Source organism: Marmota marmota, unplaced genomic scaffold (genome assembly GCF_001458135.2).
Source record: "Marmota marmota marmota unplaced genomic scaffold, marMar, whole genome shotgun sequence".
Lineage (NCBI taxonomy): Eukaryota > Metazoa > Chordata > Mammalia > Rodentia > Sciuridae > Marmota > Marmota marmota.
The window spans coordinates 1,845,274-1,872,369 of NW_026000020.1; the positions used below are offsets into that span (position 1 = coordinate 1,845,274).

The 27,096-nt window shown below is 38.3% G+C and overlaps 1 protein-coding gene across 5 annotated transcripts in view; it reads right to left on the reverse strand.

The window, feature by feature from the left end:
• Nucleotides 1-8,356: 8,356 nt before the first annotated feature.
• The window catches only part of St6gal2 (ST6 beta-galactoside alpha-2,6-sialyltransferase 2), a 75,571-nt gene continuing 56,831 nt past the window's right edge, over nucleotides 8,357-27,096 (reverse strand). For 4 of the 5 annotated variants that reach the window (XM_048810254.1, XM_048810251.1, XM_048810252.1 and 1 more), the window contains exon 6: nucleotides 9,725-14,497. In XM_048810254.1, coding sequence (XP_048666211.1) covers nucleotides 14,226-14,497 — 272 coding nt within the window. In that variant the 3' untranslated portion in view covers nucleotides 9,725-14,225. Of the gene's footprint in view, nucleotides 9,062-9,724; nucleotides 14,498-27,096 lie in introns of those variants that run through there. The other variant, XM_015499644.2, reaches the window with a different exon arrangement.

Sequence of the window (27,096 nt, forward strand, 5' to 3'; positions counted from 1 at the left end):
ATAAAAATAAATAAGTGAAATAAAGGTATTGTGTCCAACTACAACTAAAAAATAAATATTTAAAAAGAAAGAAAGAAAGTTTAGAGAGGAGTTAAAAGGTGGCCTGGATAGAGTTTCTGTTCTGTCTTCTTGACTCAAGTGGATGAGGCTGGGCAGAGCCAGGGAAAGAACCAGGACTTGAGATCAAGATGGCTCAGGGTTTGGAATGGCTTCTCCACTTGGAAGCAGGCACCTTCCACTCTCCCAGAGTATGCTGTGTAAAACACTTAACATAGTTCTTGCAAACAGTGTAGTGACTGAGAGCATAGGTGCTAGAACTTCCTGGGTTCACATTCCAGCTTTGCCCTTTAAGAACTGACTGGCCTTGGGCAAGTTATGTGACCTCCTTGTATTTCTGTTTCCTCATCTATAAAACAGGGATGAGAGGTGGGAGGGAAGGGGAGGGGAGGGGAGGGGGTATAGTAGAGGATAGGAAAGGCAGCAGAACACAACAGTCACTAGTATGGCAATATGTAAATCAATGGATGTGTAACTGATGTGATTCTGCAATCTGTATACGGGGTAAAAATGGGAGTTCATAACCCACTTGAAGCAAAGTGTGAAATATGATATATCAAGAACTATGTAATGTTTTGAACAACCAACAACAAAATTTTTAAAAAAAAGATTATAATGCAAAAAAACAACAACAAAGTACATGTATAAAGGCATCAATTGGTGTGAATATCCTTTATATACAGAAATATGAAAAATTGTGCTCTGTATGTGTAATAAGAATTGTAATGCATTCCACTGCTGTCATGTATTTAAAAAAAAATAAAATCAATAAAAGATAAAAAAAAAAGACCGTTGTGGTTCTGTTGTGCAGCTCACCCACACAACCCAGGATAATATCACTACTTCATGGTCTGCTGATTCAATCCACAGTCTTAATTTCCTTTTGCCATCTAACATAGCACATTCAAAGTTCTTAGGGACTAAGATGAAGTTATCTTTGGAGGGCCGTCATTCTGCCTACCACAAGTATATATACCTAGGATGGAATGGTTGAGTCATATGGTAACTGGATCTCTAAATTTTAGAGGGACAGCAAAACTATTTTCCTAAGCAGATACACTTAAAAAAATACCCACAAGCAATATATGAGTGTTCCAGTTTCTCCACATCAACACTTCTTACATCTGTTTTCTGATTCTGCCATGTTAGAGGGTGTAAGGTGGCATCTCATTGTGATGTTGATTGACATTTCCATAATGCATAATGATGTTGAGAATCTTTTCATGTACATTATGTCCATTTTATATCTTCTTTGTAGAAACATCTACTTGGGATTCTTGACTATTTATTGTTGAGTTTTAGGAGTTTTTTTTATCTGTATCAGATATGTGATTTGCCAACGTTTCTTCCCATTCTGTGGCTTATCTTTTCACTTCTTTGGTGGTGTCCTTTGAAGCACAGAAATTTTTAATTTTGATGATGTTCAGTTTGTCTATTTTTTTCTTGTTACTTGGGCTCAAGTGTCATATCTAAAAAACATTGCCCAATCCAAAATCATGAAGATTTGCTTTTGTTTTATTCCAAGGATTTTATTGCTTTAATGGTTACATTTGGTTCTATAATCTGTTTTGATTTAATTTTTGTGTATGGAGTTAGGGATTAAGATGCAGTTCTCTTTGGAGGGTCAAAAATCTGGGATTTCTTTTGATTCATTCTTTTTCTTCCATGGAGCGGGGTATAACTGATGAGGAGTGGGTATCTGTGTGTAGGAATGTGTCTGGTATCAAGTCAATCAGATGTGAAATCACACTTCCCTGGACATGTGCATACTCATGGCCTTCAGATTCACAGGAATATATCAGAACTTTTCAAAGCCTACTAAGACTAAATTGTTTTTCTTACAATTTCTTTTGGTCAGCCTCCTTGATACCAAGGAGTATCATTATGTTAAACAGCTGATGATAAATATTCGCTACTGATTGTTTTCAACAAACACCTTGGATATAAAGCTGTTGGCCTCAAATAAGCTGAGTCAGATAAAATAACTCCAATAACAGAATAGAGTCTTTTAGTGAGCTGTGAAACAGATCTCCAAGGATTTCAGGAGACTTCAAAGCTGTTCTGACCCCTCCAGTGCCAGCCTTCTGTTTTTCATGGCTATCAGAGTGGTGAAGCTTTTAACATATAAGATTCTCAGGGAGTTGGGGAGAAAGGCATGAGAATAGGGCAAATTAAAATTGAACAGAGTGGCCTATTTTAATGGAGAACCACTTTTTTTTTTAATTGGATTGTTTAAAGCCCTTAGTTAAATCTCCAAGGGTCTGAAATTCTTAGTTTCAAACATTCTTGTTGGCATTTTTTTCTGTTTTGATGTGTGTGTGTGTGTGTGTGTTTAGAAGGCCGTATTCTGCCATACCAGAAGTGCTTCTGCAGTCCATAATATAAAAACAACTCTGGGGGAAAAATGGGAACAACTTCACACTAGATCAGAAATACTGTTTTTCATCAACACCAAGCTTCATTTTTTCCCCCTCACATGTAAACATTTCTGAAATTGAAATGCATCTTACAGTCACTCTTTTCTTATCAGCATTAGAATTTTTATTGCCTACTTGTGGACATTAGAATTGCAGAACATATTAGTAGCTTGGAAGAAAATCCTGGAGACAACAGTAAGCACACTTCAAAAGTGTGCATTGCTTTTGTTTCTGATGGTGCAGGAGACAATTTGGGGGTGGAAAATCATAGAAGTTAATGACTCCTTCTAAAAGCAATTCAGAAGAGAAAGAATCTGAATATGAATGTTTTGAGAATATTCTAAATGATGAGTTTCCCCTACAATGTGCTTTTCTGTAAATCCCAGGGTGATATGTAATAAAAAATCTATTAAAATCAAGGTACACATATCTACTTTATTAAGCACTTATTTTATCTTTGTGATGCGGATATTCACCAATACTTTCTCCTGGCTTTTTTTTAAGATAACAGTATTTTATCATGACTTCTGTGCAAAAGAATTCATTTCTCCAACTACAGCTTAGTACCCATTGACCAACCTTTCCCATCTCTCTCTGCTGCTGCTCTCCATAGCTTCTGGCAATCATCATATCATTCAATTTTCATGAAATTAACGTTTTTAGATTCCACATATGAGTGAGATCATGTGGTATTTGTCTTTCTGTGCCTGACTTATTTCACTTAACATAAAGTCTTCTAGTTCCAGCCAAGTTGTTGCAAATGATAGGATTTTGCCCTTTGTATGGCTGCATAGTTTTCTATTGTGTATATGTACCACATTTTCCTTATCTGTTAATTTGTTGATAGGCATTTATGTTGTTTCCATTCTCTGGCTTATGTGAACAGTGCTTCAATATACATGTGAGTGCGGGTGTTTCTTCAACACACCTGTTTGAATTCCTTTGGGTATATAATCAATTATATGTAATGGAGTTGCTGGATCCTATACATGTTAGGCCTATTTTTAATTCTTTGAGGAACTGTAATGGTTGCATTAATCTGCATTACTGTCAACAGTGTGTAAGGTGTTTCCCCCACCACCCACACCCTTATCAGCACTTGTTATCTTTGTCCTTTTTTTTAAAAAAAAAAATTTTTTTCCTAGTTGTAGTTTGGACATAATACCTTTATTTTATTTATTTATTTTTATTTGGTGCTGAGGATAGAACCCAGCACCTTGCCTGTGCTAGGTGAGCACTGTACCGCTGAGCCACAACCCCAGCCCCTCTTTGTCCTTTTGATAATAGCCATTCCTACTAGAGTAAGGTTACACTTATTGTGATTTCGATTTGTATTTCTCTGATGGTTGGTGACACTGAACATTTTTTCATATACATTTTGTCCATTTGTATAGTTTCTTTTGAGAAATGTCTTTTTTAGGTCTATTGCCCATTTTAAAAGTCAGATTATTCATTTATTTTGGTATTGAATCCTTTGAGTGACTTATATATTCTGAATATCTAACCCTTGACAGATGTACCCTTTACAGACATTTTCTCCCATATCATAGGTTGTTTCTTGACTCTGTTGCTTCTTTTGTTGTGCAGAAGATTTTTAGTTTAATATAACCCTATCTCTATTTGCTTTTATTTCCTGTAATTTTGGGATATTTAAAAAAATCATTGCAATCATTCCAGTGTCCTGAAGCATTTCCTCTGTTTTCTTCTAGTAGTTTCATTTCTTACACTTAAGTTTTTAATCTATTTTCAGTTGACTTTCACATATAATGAAAATCAGGGTTCTAGTTTTATTCTTCTGCATGTGGATATCTAATTTTCCCATCACCATTTACTTAGGAAACTGTCCTTTCCCCCATGTATATTCTTAGCACCTTTGTTGAAGATCAGGTGACTGTAGATACGTGGGTTAACTTCCAGTTTCTCTATTTTGTTCCATTGATGCAATTTTAAGTCTTCTAGTGAGCATGTTAAAACAGGACAAAGGAAATTTGAAATTTAACTTAACATTTTTATTTAAACAAATATATGTAAAATATCAGTTTGAAAGGTAATTAATTTGAAAAAAAAAACAACTATTGAGATAGATTACATTCACCTTTCCAAAGTTTTGAACTCCAGTGTGTATTTCAGTCTTCACGCCTCAATTCAGGGATAGGCATATTTCAAATGTTCAATATCCACATGTGGCTCAAAGCAATTGTGTTTCACTGTGCACATCTGGGATGGCAGACTCATGTTGTTTAATCATAACACTTTTCTTTGTGGTGGGATGCAAATGAGTGGTGCATTTTATACTTAATGATGTCTTAGACTGGATGGAATAAGATGAACATGGCTATTTATTTATTTATTATTGGGGATCAAACCCAGGGTGTTAAAAATGCTAGGCAAGCAATCTACCACTGAAGTACATCAGTACATCTCCAGTCCTGTTTTTTTTTTTTTTAAGTTTCTCTCTTGATTTTTTGTTTTTATGGAACAGTGTATGATACTTCAATACATGCATATAGTATATAATGATCAAATTGAAGCTGAGCATTCTCTCTCTCTCCCCTAGCATGCCTGACTCCATGCTTAACCTTACCAGGCTTTTGCTTTTCTTCTCTGGGCAGTTCGCCCCTCTGGCTTTTCCATTGTATACTATGTCAGGAACTGCATATAAGCAAGATCATCAACAGGAACAGTGTGAGGAAATAATGATCTCTAACAAAAATAATCACCATTTTTCTTGAAATTTGTTGAACAGAAAAGCATCTTGTGATTGTTATATTTCTCACACAGAATTCCACAGCTTGTACAATATTCCTGGAGAAGCTTGTGAATCCCTATGGACGGTGGCACTTTAGCTGCTAGACCACGGTATTGGCCGCCAAAGTCTCTGGATGTTTTCCTGTAGATTTTCCAGGGCCTTTCAAATTGGTTTTGCAGATGGGAATAAAAGCAATTCCTCTCTAATCTCCTTCCATCAGCACTGCTTTTAGAACAACCAAAGGGAATGTTGCTGTTTTATTTCTCTTTTATCCTCTACCCTTGGGATGCTTTAGGCAAGTCAGCAGTGACCGAAGAACACGTAGTATTTCCCAAAGGCATTGATGTTTTCCTTCACCTTGAATTTTTTGGTCAGTTTCTCAGCTGGTACCTCTTTCTTCAGGTTAAGTACCACTTGCTTCTCCAGCATGATACAATTTAGTGAGGACAGTGCCTGGGAGTGGAGTCCATGGGATGCCGACCCTCAGGGTTACTTTCTGTTGGCCACCTCAGAGGTGCTCTGTCACTGGGCTGACAGAGAGGCTGGCTTCTTAGAACAAAATAAGAATCATACTTGACTGGCACAAGTAGTGCTTGATATATTTCAGAGCTCTGGGGATTTGAGTACTGGAAAAAGCCTTTGGAAAAGTCAGCTGTTCAACAAATTTCAAAGCATAATTTCTCATAATAGTCAAAACACCAGTTATGTGTGGCTTAATGACAAAGATATGGATCAAGAAATGCATTGTTGTATTATTTCTTCATATATATATATATGTCATATTGGACACAATACCTTTATTTTATTTATTTATTTTTATGTGGTGCTGAGGCTCAAACCCAGTGCTTTGCACATGCTAGATGAGCTCTCTACAGCTGAGCCACAAGCCTAGGCCTGATTTCTTCTTTGTGTGATCATAGAGTACGCTTGAGCAAACCTAGATAGTACAGCCTATTGCGCACCTAGTTATACGGTGCCTTGATTAAAATGTCACGGTGGTGCAATATATAACTATATAATTAGCCTCCAAAATCTGGGTGCTTGGAGTTTGTTGGGGTGTGGGATTTTTGAGTATTAGGGCAGAAGATCAGAGAGGGGCTGCTTTAAAAAACTAACACCATGGCTCTGAACATGGGTTTTGAAGTCAGACTAGGACTGCAAGCCTGACTCTGTCATTTCCTGCCTGTGAGAAGACAGGCTGATGACTTAACCTCTCTGACCCCAACTTTCTGGGAGCTAATAGAATGTCTACCTTCTAAAGTGATTTTATGAGAAGCACATGCACACCATCTGCCATGGGCTAGTCCATGTGGTTCTCCACACACTGGATTCATGACAGGGGTTAACGAACATTTTGTGTGAAGGGTCAGCTAATCAATATTTTAGGCTTGGGAGATGACATGATCCCAGTCCTGACTGTTCAACTCTGCCTTTGCACCATGGAAGCAGTCTCAGCAGTGGAGGTGAATGAGCAGGTCTGTGTTCCAATAAAACTTTATTTACAAAGTTAGTTCCTGGGCGGGGGTTTGCCAATCCCTGCTCACTCCCATCACATCCTGTGCACCTGGATTTGTAAGGGTAAAAGAAATTGAAGTTAAAGCGTAAAAGTTAAAGGGTAAAAGACTGGGTATTGTAAAGTTTCTAAGCTGCAAGGTCTGAGTTAAAATGTAAAGGATTAGGTATTGTTAGGTTTCTATGCTACCTGCAAAACCTGAAATTTCTGTAGCTGTTAAGACAATGCTTGGAACCGCCCAGTAAACATTTCCCCTGACTACTTGGTTGTTTAATAACTGAAGGGCTCTGTGTGGTCGCACGTAGGCCTTGCAGGGCCTAAACCAATCAGTTTAAATGTGTACTCTCCTTAGGAATGACCTATCACTCCAGCCTGACCTGTTCCTGCCAATGAATGAACTAATCATGTTTAGGAGTTGTTGTTCAATTTTCCTGCACCTCATGATGATTTGTTCTGATGTATACAAAGCCCTCCGCCCTCACCAAAAAGTGTACTTAAGCAGTGCTCAGCCCCTGCTCGGGGCTCTGGGCTGCTTTCCCTTCTTGAGTGGGCACGGAGCCCCAGCATGCTGGTTCAATAAATCCCCCTTCTGCCAATTGCATGAGTGGTCACTTGGTGGTCTCTTTCTCCGACGCTTCGCCTGACCCTTACAGATTGACCTGACATTGCACTGGTGTCATTTGGCTGGATAAACTGGGTGTGACTTTAGTTTCTGGAGTAGTTATTTTATTTTTTATTTTTTGGTACCAGGGATTGAACTCAGGGACACTTGACCACTGAGCCACATCCCCAGCCCTATTTTGTATTTTATTTAGAGACAAAGTCTCACTGAGCTGCTTAGTATCTCACTTTTGCTGACTCTGGCTTGAACTCTTAAAAACAACAACAACAACTGCCACAGTCTGGCTGGGCACAAAATCACGAGCCACTCACAGCCTTGTAGATTCAAACAGCAATTCTTTATTCTCGAACTGTCACCGGCACTCTACATGCACGTTCTGGGGAAATCCACCGGCACTCTGCATCCCAAATACTCTCTGAATCCCTCGAGAACTCAATGGGAACTCAAGGAGCGGGCGGGCACCTGAGGCAGCAGGATACACCCTATTCCCAGCAGGGTCCACCTTAAACCTGGAACCGCCCTAATCCAGCAGGATCCTCCCTAAACCCGGATCCACCCTGGTCCTTGAGCAGGGTCAACTTTCTCAAACATTCATGCAATGTCACTGCAAATGACCTGGGTCCAAGGCAAGCCCATTTCCACAATGGAGAGTCCTCCCTCTAAGCAACATGGGGTAGGCTGACAAGGAAATTGCCATGCGTCATTCCTACTTGGCTGTGGCTCTCAGCAAACAACAACAACAACAACAAAACCTTTATTTATTTTTATGTAGCACTGAGGATCAAACCCAGGGCCTCACACATGCTAGGTAAGCTCTCTACCACTGAGCCACAACCCCAGCCCGCTGGCTTTGAACTCTTGATCCTCCTGTTTCAGTGTCCAGAGCTGCTGGGATTACAGGCATTGGTCACTGGATGCTGGAGTATTTTTATTTCTGAATTAATGACTATAACATGTAAATGACATCAACATGTAAATGACATCAGACACGCGGTGGCATTTATTTTCATTGCTTCTCCCTTTGGACTTCCTTTCCCTGCCCAGGTCTTCACCCCCACTAATTCTCTTCCTAAGGTGCAGATGCACTGAATCCATCTAACTTTCTCACATCCTAGTTTAGCACACAACGCACTGTAGGGCAGTTTCCCATCAGGGTAGGGGGTGGGTACTAACGGGGAGATGCCACTGCCCAGCGTTGAGAGAAAGAGGATGTGAATGCAGAGTGCTAGCCCTGGAAGAGTTCCAAATACAAAATTTGAATTATGCTTTGGGGGAATGTGGATAGCTTCAGCACACAGAGTTAAAATACTCTAAGTTGAAACATTGTCTAAGTGGAGGAAATCTCTGCTTCCTACTTTACTGCTGTGAGCACTACCTATCTAACGTGATTTCTTTTCTTTACCCTTAATCCTCCCAGAGTTCAGTATTCAGATCTCCAGGGACAGTCTTCCGTGTGTGCCCCTCCGTGTGCCCAGCTCTGCTCATCCTGCGTGCCCACTGGGCATAGACCAGCGTCCTTTGACTCTTCCCAGCATGGCCAGCCTGCCCCACATTTACCTAGAAGGAAGCTGTCATCCTGCGGGGTGGCGGGAGTCCTCTGGGATTCAGTACAACCATCCCTGACGACCAATGTCTTCCGGATTCCCCAGCTGTTCACATCTGAACCTGAAGCCTTCCCGGATGAGGATTCCTACACAGTCTATCTAAAAAAAGTACAAATGACTGAGGATCTCCTTCCAGAAATCCAATTAACCGATTTTCCCTGTCTGTGGCAAGTAGGAAAATACCCAAGCTAATTTGACATCTTGGTGGGTTGAAGGTGTCTCGACTGTCTTTGATCTTTTCTCTAATAACTTGTTTATGTTTTCTTCAACTTAAATTACTGACACAATGGGGAAGAGTAATAAATTAATAAGTGCAATAAGTTCATCAAAAAGCTAGGTGACTAAGGTAACATCAGGATGGGTTTGCTGAAAATCTGTCTTTCCCACTTGATTTTACCACTTCATTTTCCTGCGTGTGTCAATTAAACCCTGGAAGAACTCTCCACCACCTCTGGCTCCGGGTCAGGCTGTGCTAATATTTATAGTTGGAAGGCATGGGCTGTTACTTCTTTTGCCATCCAGTCTTCTAATTAGATTTCAGCTTTGGGTGACTTTTTTTGCTCCTCTAGGAATGGCTCATTATTATGCCACTTAGTCATTTCCATGTGTGACTTCTACAAATAAAAACAGAGAAACTTCTAGACAAATGAAAAGTGTGTTTTATTTACAAGAAAAAGTCTGTACACTGTGTATACATAAAAATATACAAAACCAAAATAGAAAATATCAAAGTGTTAAAATGTGTACAAACACTTTTTTTTAAAATGCAACTTCTGGAAAACCTCAGGCCTTAATTAGTTTGAAGAGTACACATTTAGTTTTTAAAAATCATCATACAAAAAAATTCCCAAACCTGTTAAAAAAGTTCACTGGTTTCCACTGGAAGGATTTTATAAGCATTTTATCTAGAACAAAATGGGATGTGTGTTATGAATGTCAGATTTTAACATTACCAATGCATTTTATTTGTTTGAAACTTAGCTATAGAAGACTATTTTCCTTGGAACCAATGTTTCTTCCCCTAATCTTGTAAAAGCCATGAGCTATTACAGGTAAACTCTTCAAAGTTCAGAATTAAATCAGGCTTGTGACTAGAATTCTGTATTAAGGTAGTGGTTCTACCATCATTATGCCTTTGAAATATTTCTGTTATTCTTTTAATATTGTCAAAATGTGCAGAATGTGAGTGTGTATGTCTGGGTGGGTAGGTAGAGGAGTAATTATTTTTTAACAGAAGGACATAAAACATTTGCTTCCTTCTCTTAAAAAATTGGTGTTTTCATAATTAAAATAAGATTTACTGTAAAGCGTTCGTCATAAAGATTAATGAAAAAGACTATAAAACCAACCATGTGTGTAGATATGTATATATACAATTATATAACTATATCTACATGCACACTTTTCTACTAAGATAAGAACTATATCAGTGTCTTTAATTCTTCAAATTTCATTAGCCTAAACTTGTAGAGAATATGTCAGATTATTTTTTTCTCACTAAAATCCTTTATTCATTTAATAAAACAAGAATCAGAACTTCCATTTTTTGTCAGAAAAAGACCATTCATTTACCAAGTGTTTAAATAATGCCCGACAGAAACATGCAGAATAATTTCACAATGGAAATATCCAGAGTATAAAAAACAAGTTTAAACTCAGGCACATTTTAACTAAGCAATTGATTTCTAAATGGAGCTGCCTTGATTGGGTGTGTAACCACAGGGTTAGAGACCTAAATCATCAAAAAGTCAGAAATCCAAACAGGCAACATGACAGAACACAATCTGAGACTAGGGTCCTATATATTCAATCATGCACCTGTTGATAATTCCCCAAGTCCCACTCCATGCCCTTTCTCTGTCTTTCCCGCAGCCAAGCAGAGGAGATCAAGTAACCTGACCATATGCACTGTGTGTTGATTTATAAGAAAACCTGGAGAAATTTGCTTGTGTCATTGGTGCATATGAAATGTTGTTACTCATCTAAGACTGATTCCCACCTTATGCACCCAAACAGCACCTAATTAATTCAGTAGACACAGTGTTCCTTACTGTCAGAAGGGTCCATCAAGAACATAAGATATAACCTGTTCCGGCAGAATGAACTGGCTCATAAACTCATCTTAGAGTTATCCAGTTCCTTGGTTTCCCCAATTTTGAAAAAGTTAAGGATTATCTTAGTGTTGCTTTTGCCCACATGTTATGGCTATAATGACAGAAGACTACTGGAGAGTCCAGGATTGATAAAGTGGCTGAGGGACCAAGCAGATGAGACACATGGAAGTGCTATTTTTTTGAGCTCTGTGTCCAGGAAGACCAGGAAAGACACAATGATGCAAAGATGTGTCAAAACCTCTGAATTGCCTGGTAAAGCACAGCCCTGAGGCTTACATGCAACTTTTAATCGATCATCTCTTGGTCCTGAGCACAAAGTTCTCCATAGAAGCAGCCCTGTAAGAATGTAGAGGGGAAGTCAGGGACAAGGCCCATCATTGGTATTCCATGGGAACAATCCAGGATTGAGAATGACACACTTGTTACACACTATCCTCCTGCCTCACGTGATCAACTGGAGAAAAAAATATGGGGAACCTAGATGTGTTTGAATTGTCATTCTTGGTCAACATTTGTTTCTTTACAATAGTGACAATAAGAGATGGAGTGACGCTGTCTTGAAATGCAAAGAAATGTGACATCTTAGTCCTGAGTGTAGATAAAGAACCCCCTGATGGCTTCAGATTGCACCATGAAGATTTAACCAGCTTTCCTTCCTAAAAGGGACAGATTTCTGACAGAGGTGGGGTTCCATTTACTGTAACTACTCCACAGAAAGGCTGTGACTCTGTTTATGGGAGTTCCTAAGTATGGTATGTAAATTTAATAAATATCTGGCAAAATACTGCCACTTAGGGCCCATTTAGCTACTACTAAAAGCAGCCTTCATTAACTATCGCTGTGTAACATTTTTGGGAATTTAAACAATATAAACTTTTAAATAGAGGAATGCCAAGCCAACACTATATTAATATGTGTATCACATTTTCTGAATGTTTAACAGACTCTGATCCCCAGAGTCTTTAGGGCCATAATAAATTCAAAAAATTTTAATTAAGTTTCCTTTATGCTCTCCAGTCTTTCTTGTAACCTTCATGAAAGTGCCCTTTTAAAAGTACACATGCTATAACAGAATGCTATTTAAAAATCTTTAAAGTGTTTTCTGGGGCTTTTGGACACAAATATTCATGTTGATTCCAATACATTATTCTCTAGCTATAATCTCATGTCACCCAAGATAGGGTGTCCTGGATAATATGGATGCCCATAAGCGAATCCATTAGAGCTCTATGAAAAGAACTTTAATAGTTGTGGGCATTTAACATGGAAAAACTTGGAAGACTTAGAAAATCCAAGGATTCCAGGAGGAAATACTTGTCCCACATTATAACTTTCTCGCTGCATTCTAGAGTTACAGAAGCTGTTACACACATAAACGGGGATGAGCCTGAGATCTTCTGGGAAATTAGAAACACGGCAGGACCATGTCTACTGAGATGTATGTCAGCACATGGAAGAACCATCTATCCCTTCTCATAGGCTAGTAACAGGGCTCTCAAAATGGACTTTTATTAGATATTGTCAGGACTCAAAGTTTTCAATTACTCCCACTTTGATACTGTAATAAGCCACAGGGGATGTCTGTTATCCAACTTGCTTTCTGCTGAGTAGAATAACTAAATAGAAGCTGTCAGTGTCTGTAAACCACTCTTGCTCAAGAAAGCAGTCCCGAGAGCATTCTGGAACAAACCAATCCTGAAACAACAAAAAAAAACCTTTTCCACTAAACTCTCCTGACATTCACGGACTCTGCAAGGGAAATAGTATTTAATTAAGCTTCTGTCATTGCCAACAAGTTTTAACTGTACCACTGAGATAGCTTTTGTTTTAATATTGAAATAATAGCATGTTTAATTAAGGTATTCCAAAATGTTTCTATTGTACTATCTTCATACCAAAATAATAATAATAATAATCATGTATCAGTGACACAAGTTGAGATTTAAAAACCTGAATATAGCTACCACATTGGGGTGAAAATTTCCCCTAATTGCATTTCCATCTGAAAATTTTCTTTCCTTGCTGTTAAAAAGCCATGCTTTCACACAATTTTATTTAATAATATGGCTTTGTCATGCTGTTGACATCAAACATACTGGTGAAAACAAGGATCGGATTTTTAAATGTCTGTCAGTACAAAGAATCAGTGAAAATTTGGAGTACATCACTGTCAAGTTTCCAACAGCTGATATAAACCTGCAAGAAATCTGTATAAAAGAGAGAGACGCATGCGTCCCCCACAGCCCGGGCTGGTGGCGCCACAGTCCTGTCCAGTTTGGAAGGAACAAGTCTGTCCCCTGGCTTCTCCTGCCAGGTTGTACCAATTGTCACATGAGTCACCTGCTATCCAAGAGCTGTGGGGTGGACCTGCAGGCCTGGAGGCACAAGGTTGAAAAGCTGAAGCTGAGGAATGTCCTCCCCCTGCCTCTACAGCCTCGTGATTCTGTGTGGACTTGCCAGTGATGTTGTCTGAGTGAAACCCAGCCTTGCAGGGAACCAAAAGGCCTGTCTGTGGTGCTCTCAGGGGTTGGGCATTTCCTTGGACTGCTCAGGATGGATGATTTATGGTTTTAGAAATTGTCCTGATACGCAGAGTGCAAAGCATTCAGTGGACAATGCAAAGAGGAGATGGGGGACACAAAGGTTGGAAACTTGTGCACCTGATCAGATACACGGGGGATTTTTTGCTGCCAAGATAAAATATCTGAGTGATATTTCAGGCATTCATCATAAAATCCAGGAAACTTAAGGATGAATACATATATAAGTGACACGCTAGGTACTAGACCTCAATTTGGATATTTCTAGATAGAAACCATTTCATTACCCACCCTGATAAAGGGTACCACTGGCATAAGAAAAGGCCAGCCTTTTTTGGAGGTATCATACCCATGGTTATACATCTGTTTTCTTTTTATATATTCTTTTTTTTGCATCTTTCTCGAGTATTTTTTTAAAATTCCATTTCTATATTCAAAGCAGTAATAAATACTCAATGGCTTTAGAAAGAGAAGAATTCTCAGGGTCACCACTAAATTACAGTTTAAAGACTCAATACTACATTGTCTAAAATCTAGTTTCAAGTATTCTTTTGTGACTTCGAGGACAACAGTAGTACCTTATTGCACATTGATTCCCAAGAGTCACTTTTAAGAGTGTGCATTGATGGGTTTGGGTGCAGGGCAGTGCACAGCCTGGAAACCCGGCAGGACCACCTTGCCCTTGTGATGCAAATCAGCCTGGGTGCCCATGTTCAGGCGCTGCACCAGGAGTTTCTCGTACAGCAGCGGGTGGTAGGCTCCCAGGGTGCAGGCTGCATCGTAGTACAGCTCATGGTAGTGGCAAAGCTCCGTCTGCCGGACAGATGGGATATATTCGTACACGTGTACTTCTCTGCACATGGACATCATGATGAGGATTCCTGACATGGGAAGAAAATTAGAACTCAGTGAAGAACTAAGTAAAAGAGACCATTTTGCGGGGAGTGGTAATGACTGATGTGGCTGACTGGCAAGAAACATCTGCTCTGCACTTGCTCTCTTTACACCTGCAATGCTACAACTTCCATTAAATGGAATACATGTAGCCCATGGTGTGCTGAGGCATATGAAGATGGAACCCTGAAGTTGGGTATGGTGGTGCCCACCTGTAATCCCAGATACTCAGGAAGCCAAGGCAGGAAGATTGCAAGTTTGGAGTCAGCCTACACACTTAGTGAGACCCTGTATCAAAATAAAAACTAAAAAAAGGACTAGGGATGTAGCTCAGTGGTAAAGCACTGGTGTGCCGTGCATGAGACCCTGAGTTCCAAAAAACAAACAGAAATTTAAAAAACCTTCTAAGTTACTGATCATTTCCTCTCTGTTTCCTCCCAGGACTCTCAGTTTCCTTTCTTATTTCACAGAAAACCTACTTTTCAGCTGCAAATCTTCTGTTGGGCCAGCCCCAAGCTACTGTGATTGAGGTAGGGTCAATTGAGAGCAAGAAATTGGTGCTTGCTGGATACCTGATATATGGGCACCAACACATACAAAACTCTCCCTCCTACTTGGAAATGATAATCTATGATTTTTTTTCTCCCTTGTGTAAAATCATCTATGAAGAGTTGACAAGGTGAATGAGGAAGCTCATCTGCCCAGGGACATTGAATTCTCCCTTTATCCCTAGTCTGATGTACATACTCTCTGGAAGTGGAGTGTTCCCAGGTCCATGTTTATGGAGCTGGATAGCTTTGATGCTTTCTAATTGGGACTATATTTTACCACAAGACTGGCTGTTCTCCTTCACCTGGGCATGCATATACTGTGCTGGCTGCATCCAGGGAACCACTAAGGGAGTGCTCTTCCTATCACAAGCATCATTGATCGATATACACGCAGCCCTTCAGTGTTTCAGAGGAATTCTACATTGGCAGACTCAACCAAAAATATTCTAGAAAAACATGCACCTGTATTGAACATGCACAAGCCTTTAATCTCACCATTATTCCCTAAACAATATAGTATAAGAACTACTTATTTGGCACTTACATTTCATTAGGTATTTTAAGTATTCTAGAGATGACTAAAAGCATACAGGAGCATGTGCCTAGATCATATGCAAATGCTGTGTCATTGTGTGTAGGTATTTGAGCATCCATCAACTGTGGTGTAAGGGAGATCCTGGAACCAATTCCCCACAGACACTTAGGGATGACTGTATTTATTACATTTTCCCTGCACAATGTCATGAGGTGGCTTCAAGGACATTTTTTTTGCACAAAGGCATCTTATAAACTGGGAATAGAATCATACCCAGAAACCACAGGTATCTGTTACCTGGATGTTTCTATGAGCCACTAACATAACTGCATCTATGTGGACTACAGTCACTTTTGTGTCAGTTGTGACCTTTGCATCACTGGTTCTTAAACTGGCTGGCTCCCAAAGACAATGTCATACTTAGAAAAATACATTAATAATGCAGTTGGCCCTCCTCCTAAAGTAATAGTGTTCAAATTTGAGAATGAAAAAGAATGACTTGGGCAGCTCGTTAAAATGCAGTTGCTGGGATTTATCCTCATCCCCAAAATGTGGGTTCCATTGTTTGTGTTGGGATATAGGAATCTGATTTTTTAAAAAAATTCCTAAATTATATATAGTGAAGGGCCATTCAGAAAAAAATTTCAATCCATCACAGATGAATACATTTGTAAATTATAATACAGATGAATTACCTAGAAAAATGATCACTTATTTGGATGCCATGGCTAGGCTGAGTTGCTATAAGTTTCTAAAGACTTTCAATTTCTACATTAATGTAGTTGCAGTCCAATAACACACATTTCTGGACTATGTTTGTCTTCCAACCAAGCTTTGAGGATCAGGCCGGTACAACAAACATAATCTTTGAAAAATGGGATCTCTGAGCTACCAAAGGTAGTGAGACATCCTGCATGTGGACAGCTAATTTAGAAGTGAACTGCTACCCAAATCCCAGTCAGAAGAATCTTTGATAGTTTCTCAAGATGGCCTTGTTCTTGTCTTGGTCTCAAAGTTACTGGATACTAGAATTTTATTCTAAAAAGTTTTCTAGAGAAAATTATTATTCTTGTTGCTAGCTAATTGCTACATTTCAAATCACATATCCCATAAGACTAGAATAAAAGTTATGTTTTCGATATAATAAGTACACACATGATTTTCTTTTATAAATACTTCATATCTTAAAATAACTTCAAGAGCTTCAGAAATGGAAGAATTTTTCAGTTTGTTCACAATCCGTCCAAACTGAAAGTCAACAGAGGTTAAGAAAGTGTCCTGAGTTATCTGCATAATTCTTCCTGAGTTTTACCTATCTGGTGGTGACTTTGCAACAATGCTTTCCCATTTCACTTTGTATTTCCATATGAACTTGTGGCTTTGTGTTATTCTGAACCTCAGCTGAGAGCATCCTAAAATTTCATTAATAGTAGAATCTTCCCAAAGTCTTTAAATGGCAGTCAACCGTAGTATACTGGATACTGGAATTGGTATGAAAGCACCTTCAAAAGGAAGTTAAAAAACCATTTTGCAACTCATTGGATACAGATGAAAGGTGGAGAAAGAGAATTATGGTTCCAAAGGGGAAGATACTCTTTAACATTTAAAAATTTTTCATCTTCATGGTTAGTTCATTTGGTATATGCATAATTGGCTTTTTATTTTTCTTAAGGATGCTATTAATATATAAATTTTCATTTATATTCAGATTCTGTCATTTAATAAATACTGAAAATAATTATTAGATGTGGTTAAATCTATACATCAGTTTTCCTAAGAGCTGTTAATTATGCATAGCAATACATAAAAACCTGAAGAATAAATTTCTTGAAACTTTACTAAGTTTCTACTGAAGAAACTTACTAGATGTAAATGTCTGGAAGTGTGTAATAGTGCTTACATGGTTCAGAGAATGAGTGCTAAGGAACAGGTGGGGAGGGGATACTGCAGGCAGACAGGACTGAATTGGCGAAGAGCGGAGCATTCAAGAGTTATTGGAGTCATCTTCAATTAACTTCAACATTTATCAAGCTAGGCACAGTGCAAATCATTGGGAATTTAGAGAAACTTTATTTTAAAATATTAAACTAAAGAACTCATCTTTAAATTAAAGATAGGGGCCAGCCTATAACCAGTCTTAGGATATCTGGAGAAAGTATTCTACTTGTCATGCTGAGAAAAACGTTTGATTACTACCATCAGCATCTCTTGGGAAGTGCTAGAATGCTGAGCCTCATCATCCACAAATGACATAAATACCAATAGCACATGGCTTTCAAATGTTCTTTAAATCACCACTGATAACGTACTGTGTGGGGAGTCCCCCAAACATCCCTCAGTTTGATGATCTGCCGGGAAGACCCACAGCATCCGGCACACAGCCGTACTTGTGACTATGTTTCATCTGGACAAAGTCAGCAAAGGTAAAGGTGCATGGCAGGAAGCCAGGGGGGACTAGGTGCAAGCTTCCAGAACCCTCTTCCCAGGGAGATCACACAGGATGGACTCAATTCTTCCAACAGTGAGCTGTGACATCTACTCCTCGCCCCTCTTGAGTTCATCTGTGCAAATCCTAATCCTTTATGTGAATTAGGAGGCAGGGCCTCTGGAGGTAATTAGATCATGAAAGTGGGGTCCTCCTGAACAGAATTAATGTTCTTATAAGAAGAGACATCAGAGAGGATCTCTTCCTATGATGCCACGTGAGGACACAGCAAGAAGGCAGCCCAGTCTACCAAATAAGAAGAGGTTACCCACACCAACTAACCAAACAAGGTTGCCCACACCAGCAACCAAATTGGTTCGTACCTTGATCTTGGACTTCCTGGTCTCCAGAACCATGAGAAGAGAAATTTCTATTGTTTATGACACATAGTCTATGTTATTTCTATTACAGCACCCCCAAATGACTCAAACATCAATACATGAAATATGGCCAACCAGGGAAGCTTGTCGGAGATTTGGTATACAGAGTTTTTATTGGGAGCTTGTCATACAAGCAATCTCAGCCTGGCACATAACAAGATTTCAGTCTCTTAGAAGGAAAGTAAGTGTCTAGTATAATCCATTTTCTTGCATGTAACAGGCATGGAGAACTACTTTCACCAGTTAGAGGGGTAGGGAAGTTTTCTAAATGCCTAGTTCCTAGATGCCAGCCAAGGGTTAAACTTACAAGCAGGTCTTTCTAAGGATAAGCAGCCAAGTCTGCCAGGTTAATTTTTTTTTCTGCACTGATACCATATATGCCTAAATTCAAAATATCACATTACTTCATAATCACTTCCCCATGCTAGACTGACATGGGGAATTCACATCTGGTTAGGCTAAAAATGTTATTGACTTCTTTTTTCATTTCCTCTTTAATATTGGCTCAGGATTATCTAAAATGCAAGACGAATACAAATCACCACATACCATGCAATTCAGTAAAAAATAACTCTAAAAATCACTTAAGAGATTTTATGTTAAATAATGTTGTTTACCAACTACCAAAAATTAACTGCTGTTATCACTAACAAAAGTTTTACTGCTTTCAACATGGAATTGGACTTTTTGAAAGGCAAATGAACAACTTAAATACTTTTTAGTGTATTTTTTTCAAGCCAGTCAAATAGGCACTCAGCCACCTATTTAAGATCTTTAAGCAGAATTCAACTAATATTAAGTTCTTTATATGGCCAATTTTTACATATGAGCCCATACAAGGGATTCATTTGAAGAAAAAAATATTGTATTTTCTAGGCAATCATGGCTCAAGAGGCATTCATTTGCCAAACTGTGTTTTTAAATATTGTATCATGCAACATAATTATCAAAACAACTAAAATGCTTTTCAACTGTTCTTAATAAAATGTCATGTTGTATAATTTCAGCACAATAATCAAATGGACACTCATTTATTTGCTCTAAAACCTGGATTAAAAAGCACTCTTGAACCCATGGTCAGATTATCACAAATTCTGAATGAATAAGATTCTCTGCAAATCTCTATTTGCAAATAGAGACATATTTTGTATTTTACCAGAATCTAGTACAATCATTGAGCTTAATTGTAATTACAGAAAAATTATGTTGATTTTTACTTGGCTGCATATTTAAAATAACATCCCAAATCATTAAGAATAATGGAATTTTCTCCTTGATGAAAATATTATTTCATCAAATAGCAAAATTAGCTATGTATATAAAAAGAACATATTTCAAGTAACAGGAGATAATATCATCTTAAATCAATTCTAATAAACAGTTGAACAAAATTAATATGTGAAGTAAACTGGGCATTTCTGAGAAAGACTGATGGTTCATTGCAAAACAGTTTTCTGAGTGAGTGGTAAAGGTGAGAGGCTAAGTACATTAAATGTGCCAGGTGATTGGAAATCTAGCAGATGTTTTGTGATTTCTCCATAGATTTGATCATGAAGTTAGAAACTATGAGAGCCACACTTAATATTCTTTCAATAAAATAAGTGACTTTATAAGTGACATTTCTAGAAAATATTTGTAATTAAAAGATGGTTTGAGAATTTGAACTTGATGCAGTAAAATAAAAATTTAAAAAGCATCCAGCTCATTAAAGGAAATAAAAATGCAAGAATAATACTGGAAGGCCAGTTTTTAGCTTGTTTATATTGTCTTATTTGATTCATTATTTACAGAAAAATGCATTGTTGTCCTAATCAAACAAATTTGTGGCACATTTTACACAATCACACACAAAAAAGGACATTAAGTGGCTTATTACTTTGTGTTAACACTCTGAGTTTGGATGATATATTGGAAAATTAGATCCCAAAATGCAATATAAAATTGAAAAGAAAGGAAGTTATGACTTGTTGTTAAGCATATTATTCTTGTGTATATATTAAATAGCCCGAAATTATAGTGTTTGCCTCTGTGAATTTCAGAAATATTGCTTACAATATAATCAGTAGAGGCTGTCTTTGCAAAAGAGAGTGAGGGTGTTCATGTTTTCTACAATAAAAAATTGGCAACTGTACATTCTAAACAAGCTCGATGTCTATGTGTATGTTGCATGGGAAGCCAGGCTACAAGGCCTGTCTCGTGGTCCACCCTGGTTTGCCTGGATACCTTGTGTATGTAGGTAGCAAATGTTAGCCAGGCTTTCTGACCCAAGGTGAGCTCACTCAGCTTCTATAAAATTATCTAATATTATGATGGCAAAAGAGAAGCCGTGGGATTCCAGGTAAATCATTCTTTACTCAGTTAGGCTGAAGCAGAATCAAAATGACTTCACCGCACCAAATAACATGGTAAAGATCTCTAGTAGGCAACTAGGGATGAAATAGAGAAACGCTCCTGATATGTGAACAAGTAGCTGCTAACTGTCTGAGGGTAAGGAACTTAAGTTGAAAAAATTACCATGCTTCAAAGAAACCAGTCCTCATCTAAATTACCTTGCTACATCCTTTTAATTTTCAAAATACTTGTGCAGCCCAGTAGGTGTATGAATCCCTTTAGAGAAGGGAACAGTACGTAGAATACATCTCCAATGCCATCTACTAGTTATTTCTTTCTGTGAATTTTGAGGACAGATACGGACTCTGATATAGAAATTCAACTAGTTAGTCATTAGGAAAATGATTAGTCAGCACTTTGCCACAATCATCAAAATGCCATAATCTTTGCTCCAATATTAGTACTTCTAGGAATTTATTTTAAGGAACCAGCTTGAAGGAAAGAAAATTTTAGATGTCATATATATAATAAACTTACAAAGTATGTGTTAGTAGATGAATATAGTAATGACTCATCAACATAATTGTTTGATGATATGTCAACCAAAATATTCAACAACTAAAGAGAGGCATAAATTATGATATACCTATCTGATATAATTATATATCCTCTGTAATAGCAAAGAAAACCAGAGTCTATATTCACCTTGATTATAAGCCTTTAATGAGTATTCTGCTTGGAAATACAGTCTTATTTGACCCAGCATAAAGTTTTAGATAAGACACATCACAACCATAGTAAACAGTAAATATTAGTTATTGTGATCAGTCACATTAAAAACCCAAGGTTAAAAGGACTGTTAGTATGTTTGAGTTACAAGCCAATTAACTGGGGTTTAGAGATGGTAAGTATCTTGCTCAAGCTCAAACTGCTATTTGGGCCAAGATTTGATTCTTCAGAGTTCATAGTTTTAATCACAATGCACATGCCAAGTGATAGATTGAGGAGGGGCCATACTATTATACATGGAACCAGTTACGTGGAAGTTAAGAATTCAAGAGAAAGATCTCAACCTCTCACTCTCTGCTTTACTCATTTGCTCAACAAACATTTAATGTGTGTTTATTCTGTGGTGTTGCTTGCTGAGACAGGGTGAGGTCATCACACCAGTGTTAACATCTCAATGTGGTCAAGACTTGGAAGACATAATAAAAGAAAACCAAGGTGGCAGTTCCAGGAAGTGTGTGGGGGTTATTTCGTATTTAAAAAAAATGTTTAAACATGTAGTTAATAAACTTATTGTCTTGCCTTTTAGAAAGACTATAAAGTTCTAGGAGATTCTTCAAAAAAGTTGCAAAGAGGGCTGGGGATCTAGCTCAGTCAGTACAGTGCTTGCCTAGCATGCACAAGGCCATGGGTTCAATCCCCAGCACCTCCAAAATAAATAAATAAATAAAATAAAAAATAAGTTCCAAAGAAAAGCTATTGAGCCAAGATAGTCGTTCTCTTCTCTAGGGTTTGGTTAGGGCTTGGACCAAAATCATTATATGGATTTTTTAAAAAAAATCTCTAAACCTTCCCAAACTTACATGTTAATGTAATGGGGTTTCTTAAAAACTTAAGTCATATTTCACTTACCTTATTACTGAAGGTCAAAATGCATATGAAAAATTATTTTAAAATGTCTTGAAAAAATAATGATCAGTGATTAATGTGCAAAATTTTGAGTTAGGTTTCCATGTTTAAGTTCAATGAATATTCATTTCTTAATAGTGATTTTTCAAAATATTTTGCAATTTGCTTAGCATTTATAGGGTCCCAATGTTTAAAAAAGTAGAAAACATGATTTTAAAATATTATTTTAGAAATTTGAAAGGACTAACTTAAGTGTACATTATAGATATTAAAAATTTAATGAGTATCTTATTAATATTAAAGTGAATGTATAAAGGGAGAATTCATTTGAAATAAATATAGATTTGTATTATGCAAAAATTTAATGGTTAACACACATTCTCTAATTCAGTTATTATTTTAAAAGCATACTAAATTGCATATAAGATTTGATAAATTCCTATGTATGTGAATTACAAACTTCTGAAATTCGATATTTTACCAACAATAAATTTTGATGAAAAGGTATTTAGATTTTGCTTCCATCACATGATTAATGAGTTCTTCAAATCCTACAACTTTTGTTATTTCTCTTGAAGCAGAAAAGGAAGCTTATAATAATTTTCAGATAACATAAGAATTTATTTAGTTGCAAACTAAGTATTTCTGTCCAAATTTGATTTCACTAGGAAATCTGATTTTATTCCTCATTGGGAATGAAATACACATGTTCTGCAGCAGAGGAAAGACTTAACCCTGCCCTAAGGTACTGAGATAAATTCTGATACCCAAACATCCCCACTCCCACTAATGAAGAAACACACAGACTGATAAACCCAGCAGAAATTCCTTCTAAACTCTTTTTCTCTTCAACATTTATTGCTTCCTCTTTTCCCAGCAGAAACACACACACACACACACACACACACACACACACACGTCCTAATCCAATAAGGCATAACCACATGATTTGCGAGCCATCAAGGAGACAGTTGGTAGTGGGCTAGGTAGGGTTTGCTAAGGAAGGTGTAAAAACAATGTTAGCCTTCTAGAATAGAAGACATTGGATGAAATGTCTCACTAGTCAATTCAGGCTACTCTAAAATTGAGTGACAGAGGCTGAGGAGACCAAGATCAAAGTATTAGTAGATTCAGTGTATAATGAGGGCTTTGCTTCCTGGTTCAATGATGGCTCTTTTTGGTGCATCTGCACATGGTGGCAGAGGTTAATGAACCTTTGGGAGCCTCTTGTATGAAGGCATTAATTCCAACCATGATGGCTAAACCTTCCTAACCTAATCACTCCCAAAGACCCAACCTGGTACCTCCATCACTTTGGGGGGTTGTTATGGCTTGAGTATGAAGGGTTCCCTGAAAAACTCTTCATGTGTTGGAAACATGATATCCAATGTAGCAATGTTCAGAGGTGAAATGATCAGATTGTGAAAGCTGTGACCTCATCAGTGGATTAGTCCAATTGATGGATTAATAATTTGAATGGACAAATTTGGTAACTGCAGGCAGGTGGGGCATGGCTGGAGTAAGTCGCTCACTGGGGCATGCCCTTGGGAATATTTTGTCCCTGGCTCTTCACTCTTTCCTCTGCCATAGCCGAGGTGTTTTTCTCCATTGTCCCCTTCTTTCACTATGTTCTGCCTCACCCAGGCACAGAGCAATGGAGTAGGCCAACCATGGACCGAGCCTGAAAGAAACTTTTCTTATTCTAGATTGTTCTTGTCTGGTATTTGGAAAGTGATAAAAACTGACTCATATAGAAGGTGAGGATTTTGCCATATGAATTTAGAGAGGATGTAAACATTTAGTTCATTGCACCAAATCATCCCACCAAATGTTATGGAGAGGAGGATGGTTTTCTGAAATCAATGGGAGTAGGTTTCCTAACTTATACCCCATTAATCAGTATTCCCAATAAAATGGGATATAGAAACAAACAGAAGTTCACTTTTAAAAATGACATTTACAAGCAGTTATTATGTATGTCATTTCACAATAATTTTTAAGAACATAAAATCTGTTTATTAGTAATGGCAGTAAATTTTATAGCTATGTCTTCAAAAGAAATGAAACGTATAATTGCATTTGTAGTTAAAAATCTGGAATGTAGGGTTTAATGCTACACAATTTCAAAGACAAAGATCAATGTTATATTTTTAATAATACTGTCTTAATAATAACATTGTTAATAATATAATAATAAATATATAATAATAATAATATAATTTTTAATAACATTGTTTTAACTAAACACACAAAAAAATAATCACTCCACTTGTGTTTCAACATTGTAACAAAGACGTGATCAGTCTGAGTAAGTGATGAGCAGGAATCCTGAGTCCTCTCACTGAGGCCACTGCATATCACTTTGTTGGGACATATACCAGTATGTCTACCTATTGACTAGATTTCTAGTGTTCTGAGATTTTTAAAAAGCTAAAAGGGTTGTTTCCAAAGTGTGGTCTTAGGACTAGCATCATCACCAGTTGAAAACTTGTTGGAAATGAAAATTCTCACCACCTCCACCTACTCAGAATCACTGAGTAGTTTGGTTTAAAAAGCTGTCATAGACACCCTCAAAACTGGCTCTGAATGGTTTCTGCCTGCTAATCATGCCTCCATGTAGTTTCCTTCCCACAAGGGAGCTGACTTATTTAATGAATAACATATAGCAAATCTGACAGTTCATGGCATCATCAAAACCCTGTTACTTCCTCTTTGCTCTTTTTCTCAGATTCCCTGCTCTTGGGAAGCCAGCACCATGTTATAAGGGTGCCCAAGCAGCCTGGTGGAGTAAGGAACTGAGGCCTCCAGTCAACAGCCATACCAACAAACCATTTTGGAAGCACAGATCATCCAGCCTGGTCCAGAGGGCTCAATTGTAACCTCATGAGACTTTGCAAGCCAGAATCATCCAGTCAGTCAGCTCCTGGATTCCTGACCCACAGAAACTCTGTAAAGGTGATGCCTGCTTATTATTTTTAGTAGCTAAGTTTTGCTTTGCAGTGAAAAGCATATACTTCATGGGCAACTGTGATGCATGATAACCTTTGAGAACCACGGAGCTAGAACATGCATTCATGGATGGTTAGATCCACAGGTGTGGAACCCACAGATGAGGAGGGCCAACTGTACTTACTTTGCTTTGTTTTTCAACTACTTGCCACACTGAGAATAAAAACACAGTGATGGCCAGAGTAGATACTGTTAGGGTCTGTAAACAAGTCAAGATGGAGCCTGGCATTTTGCCAGGGGGAGTGGTTTGTAAGGTGGCGCCAGCGAGCCATTAAGTGTGGAGATTCCTTATTGGTTGACTGCTGTATCTAGTTTATGTTAATTAAGATAAGCTGTGTGGAATGTATATATACCCCTCCTGTCCTACAATAAACGGCTCCCACTCCTGCTGTATCAATCTACACAAGTTGCTCGTCAACCCCCGGCTATTTTGCCCAGCCAGCCGGGCTGCGGCAAGATACTGCCCAGCCCTTTTCACATCCTGCTCCTTTCAATGCTTTTGCCACAGTTTGTAATTACCTTTCATCTATGCACACCTACCTGTGCATCATAGTCCTCACCTCCTCCACTTCACTGCGTGTTCCAGTGGGCAGGACCTTTGCTTGGTACACAGGTCGCCAGGCCAGGGTGGGTCCTTGTTCACAGAACAGCTTGGCAGCATCCCTCACCTCCTGCTGGACCCACCCACATAGGTCTTTGCTCCAGATCAAGCTGTGAGAATTACTTTCTTCACTGACATGTTCATTCAGGTGTGAAAAATTGTCTCTGATTTGGTGACTTATATTTCCAAACCTATCGCCTACGTTTTCTTATATGCTTTTAGGGATCTCTGTATGTGAAATAAAGGAACTCTAAAAGTTGGCTATTTTGAACATGAAAGACATTTCTTTTTATGGAAATGGATTCAATAGGGAAGTTAGGTTCCCAGAGAGATGCCCCTTAAATGTTGTGTGATTGGTACTGTTCAAGAGGCTCAATTCAGCGAGAAAGGAGTCATCCACCAAGTGGATACTAATNTTATTTAATGAATAACATATAGCAAATCTGACAGTTCATGGCATCATCAAAACCCTGTTACTTCCTCTTTGCTCTTTTTCTCAGATTCCCTGCTCTTGGGAAGCCAGCACCATGTTATAAGGGTGCCCAAGCAGCCTGGTGGAGTAAGGAACTGAGGCCTCCAGTCAACAGCCATACCAACAAACCATTTTGGAAGCACAGATCATCCAGCCTGGTCCAGAGGGCTCAATTGTAACCTCATGAGACTTTGCAAGCCAGAATCATCCAGTCAGTCAGCTCCTGGATTCCTGACCCACAGAAACTCTGTAAAGGTGATGCCTGCTTATTATTTTTAGTAGCTAAGTTTTGCTTTGCAGTGAAAAGCATATACTTCATGGGCAACTGTGATGCATGATAACCTTTGAGAACCACGGAGCTAGAACATGCATTCATGGATGGTTAGATCCACAGGTGTGGAACCCACAGATGAGGAGGGCCAACTGTACTTACTTTGCTTTGTTTTTCAACTACTTGCCACACTGAGAATAAAAACACAGTGATGGCCAGAGTAGATACTGTTAGGGTCTGTAAACAAGTCAAGATGGAGCCTGGCATTTTGCCAGGGGGAGTGGTTTGTAAGGTGGCGCCAGCGAGCCATTAAGTG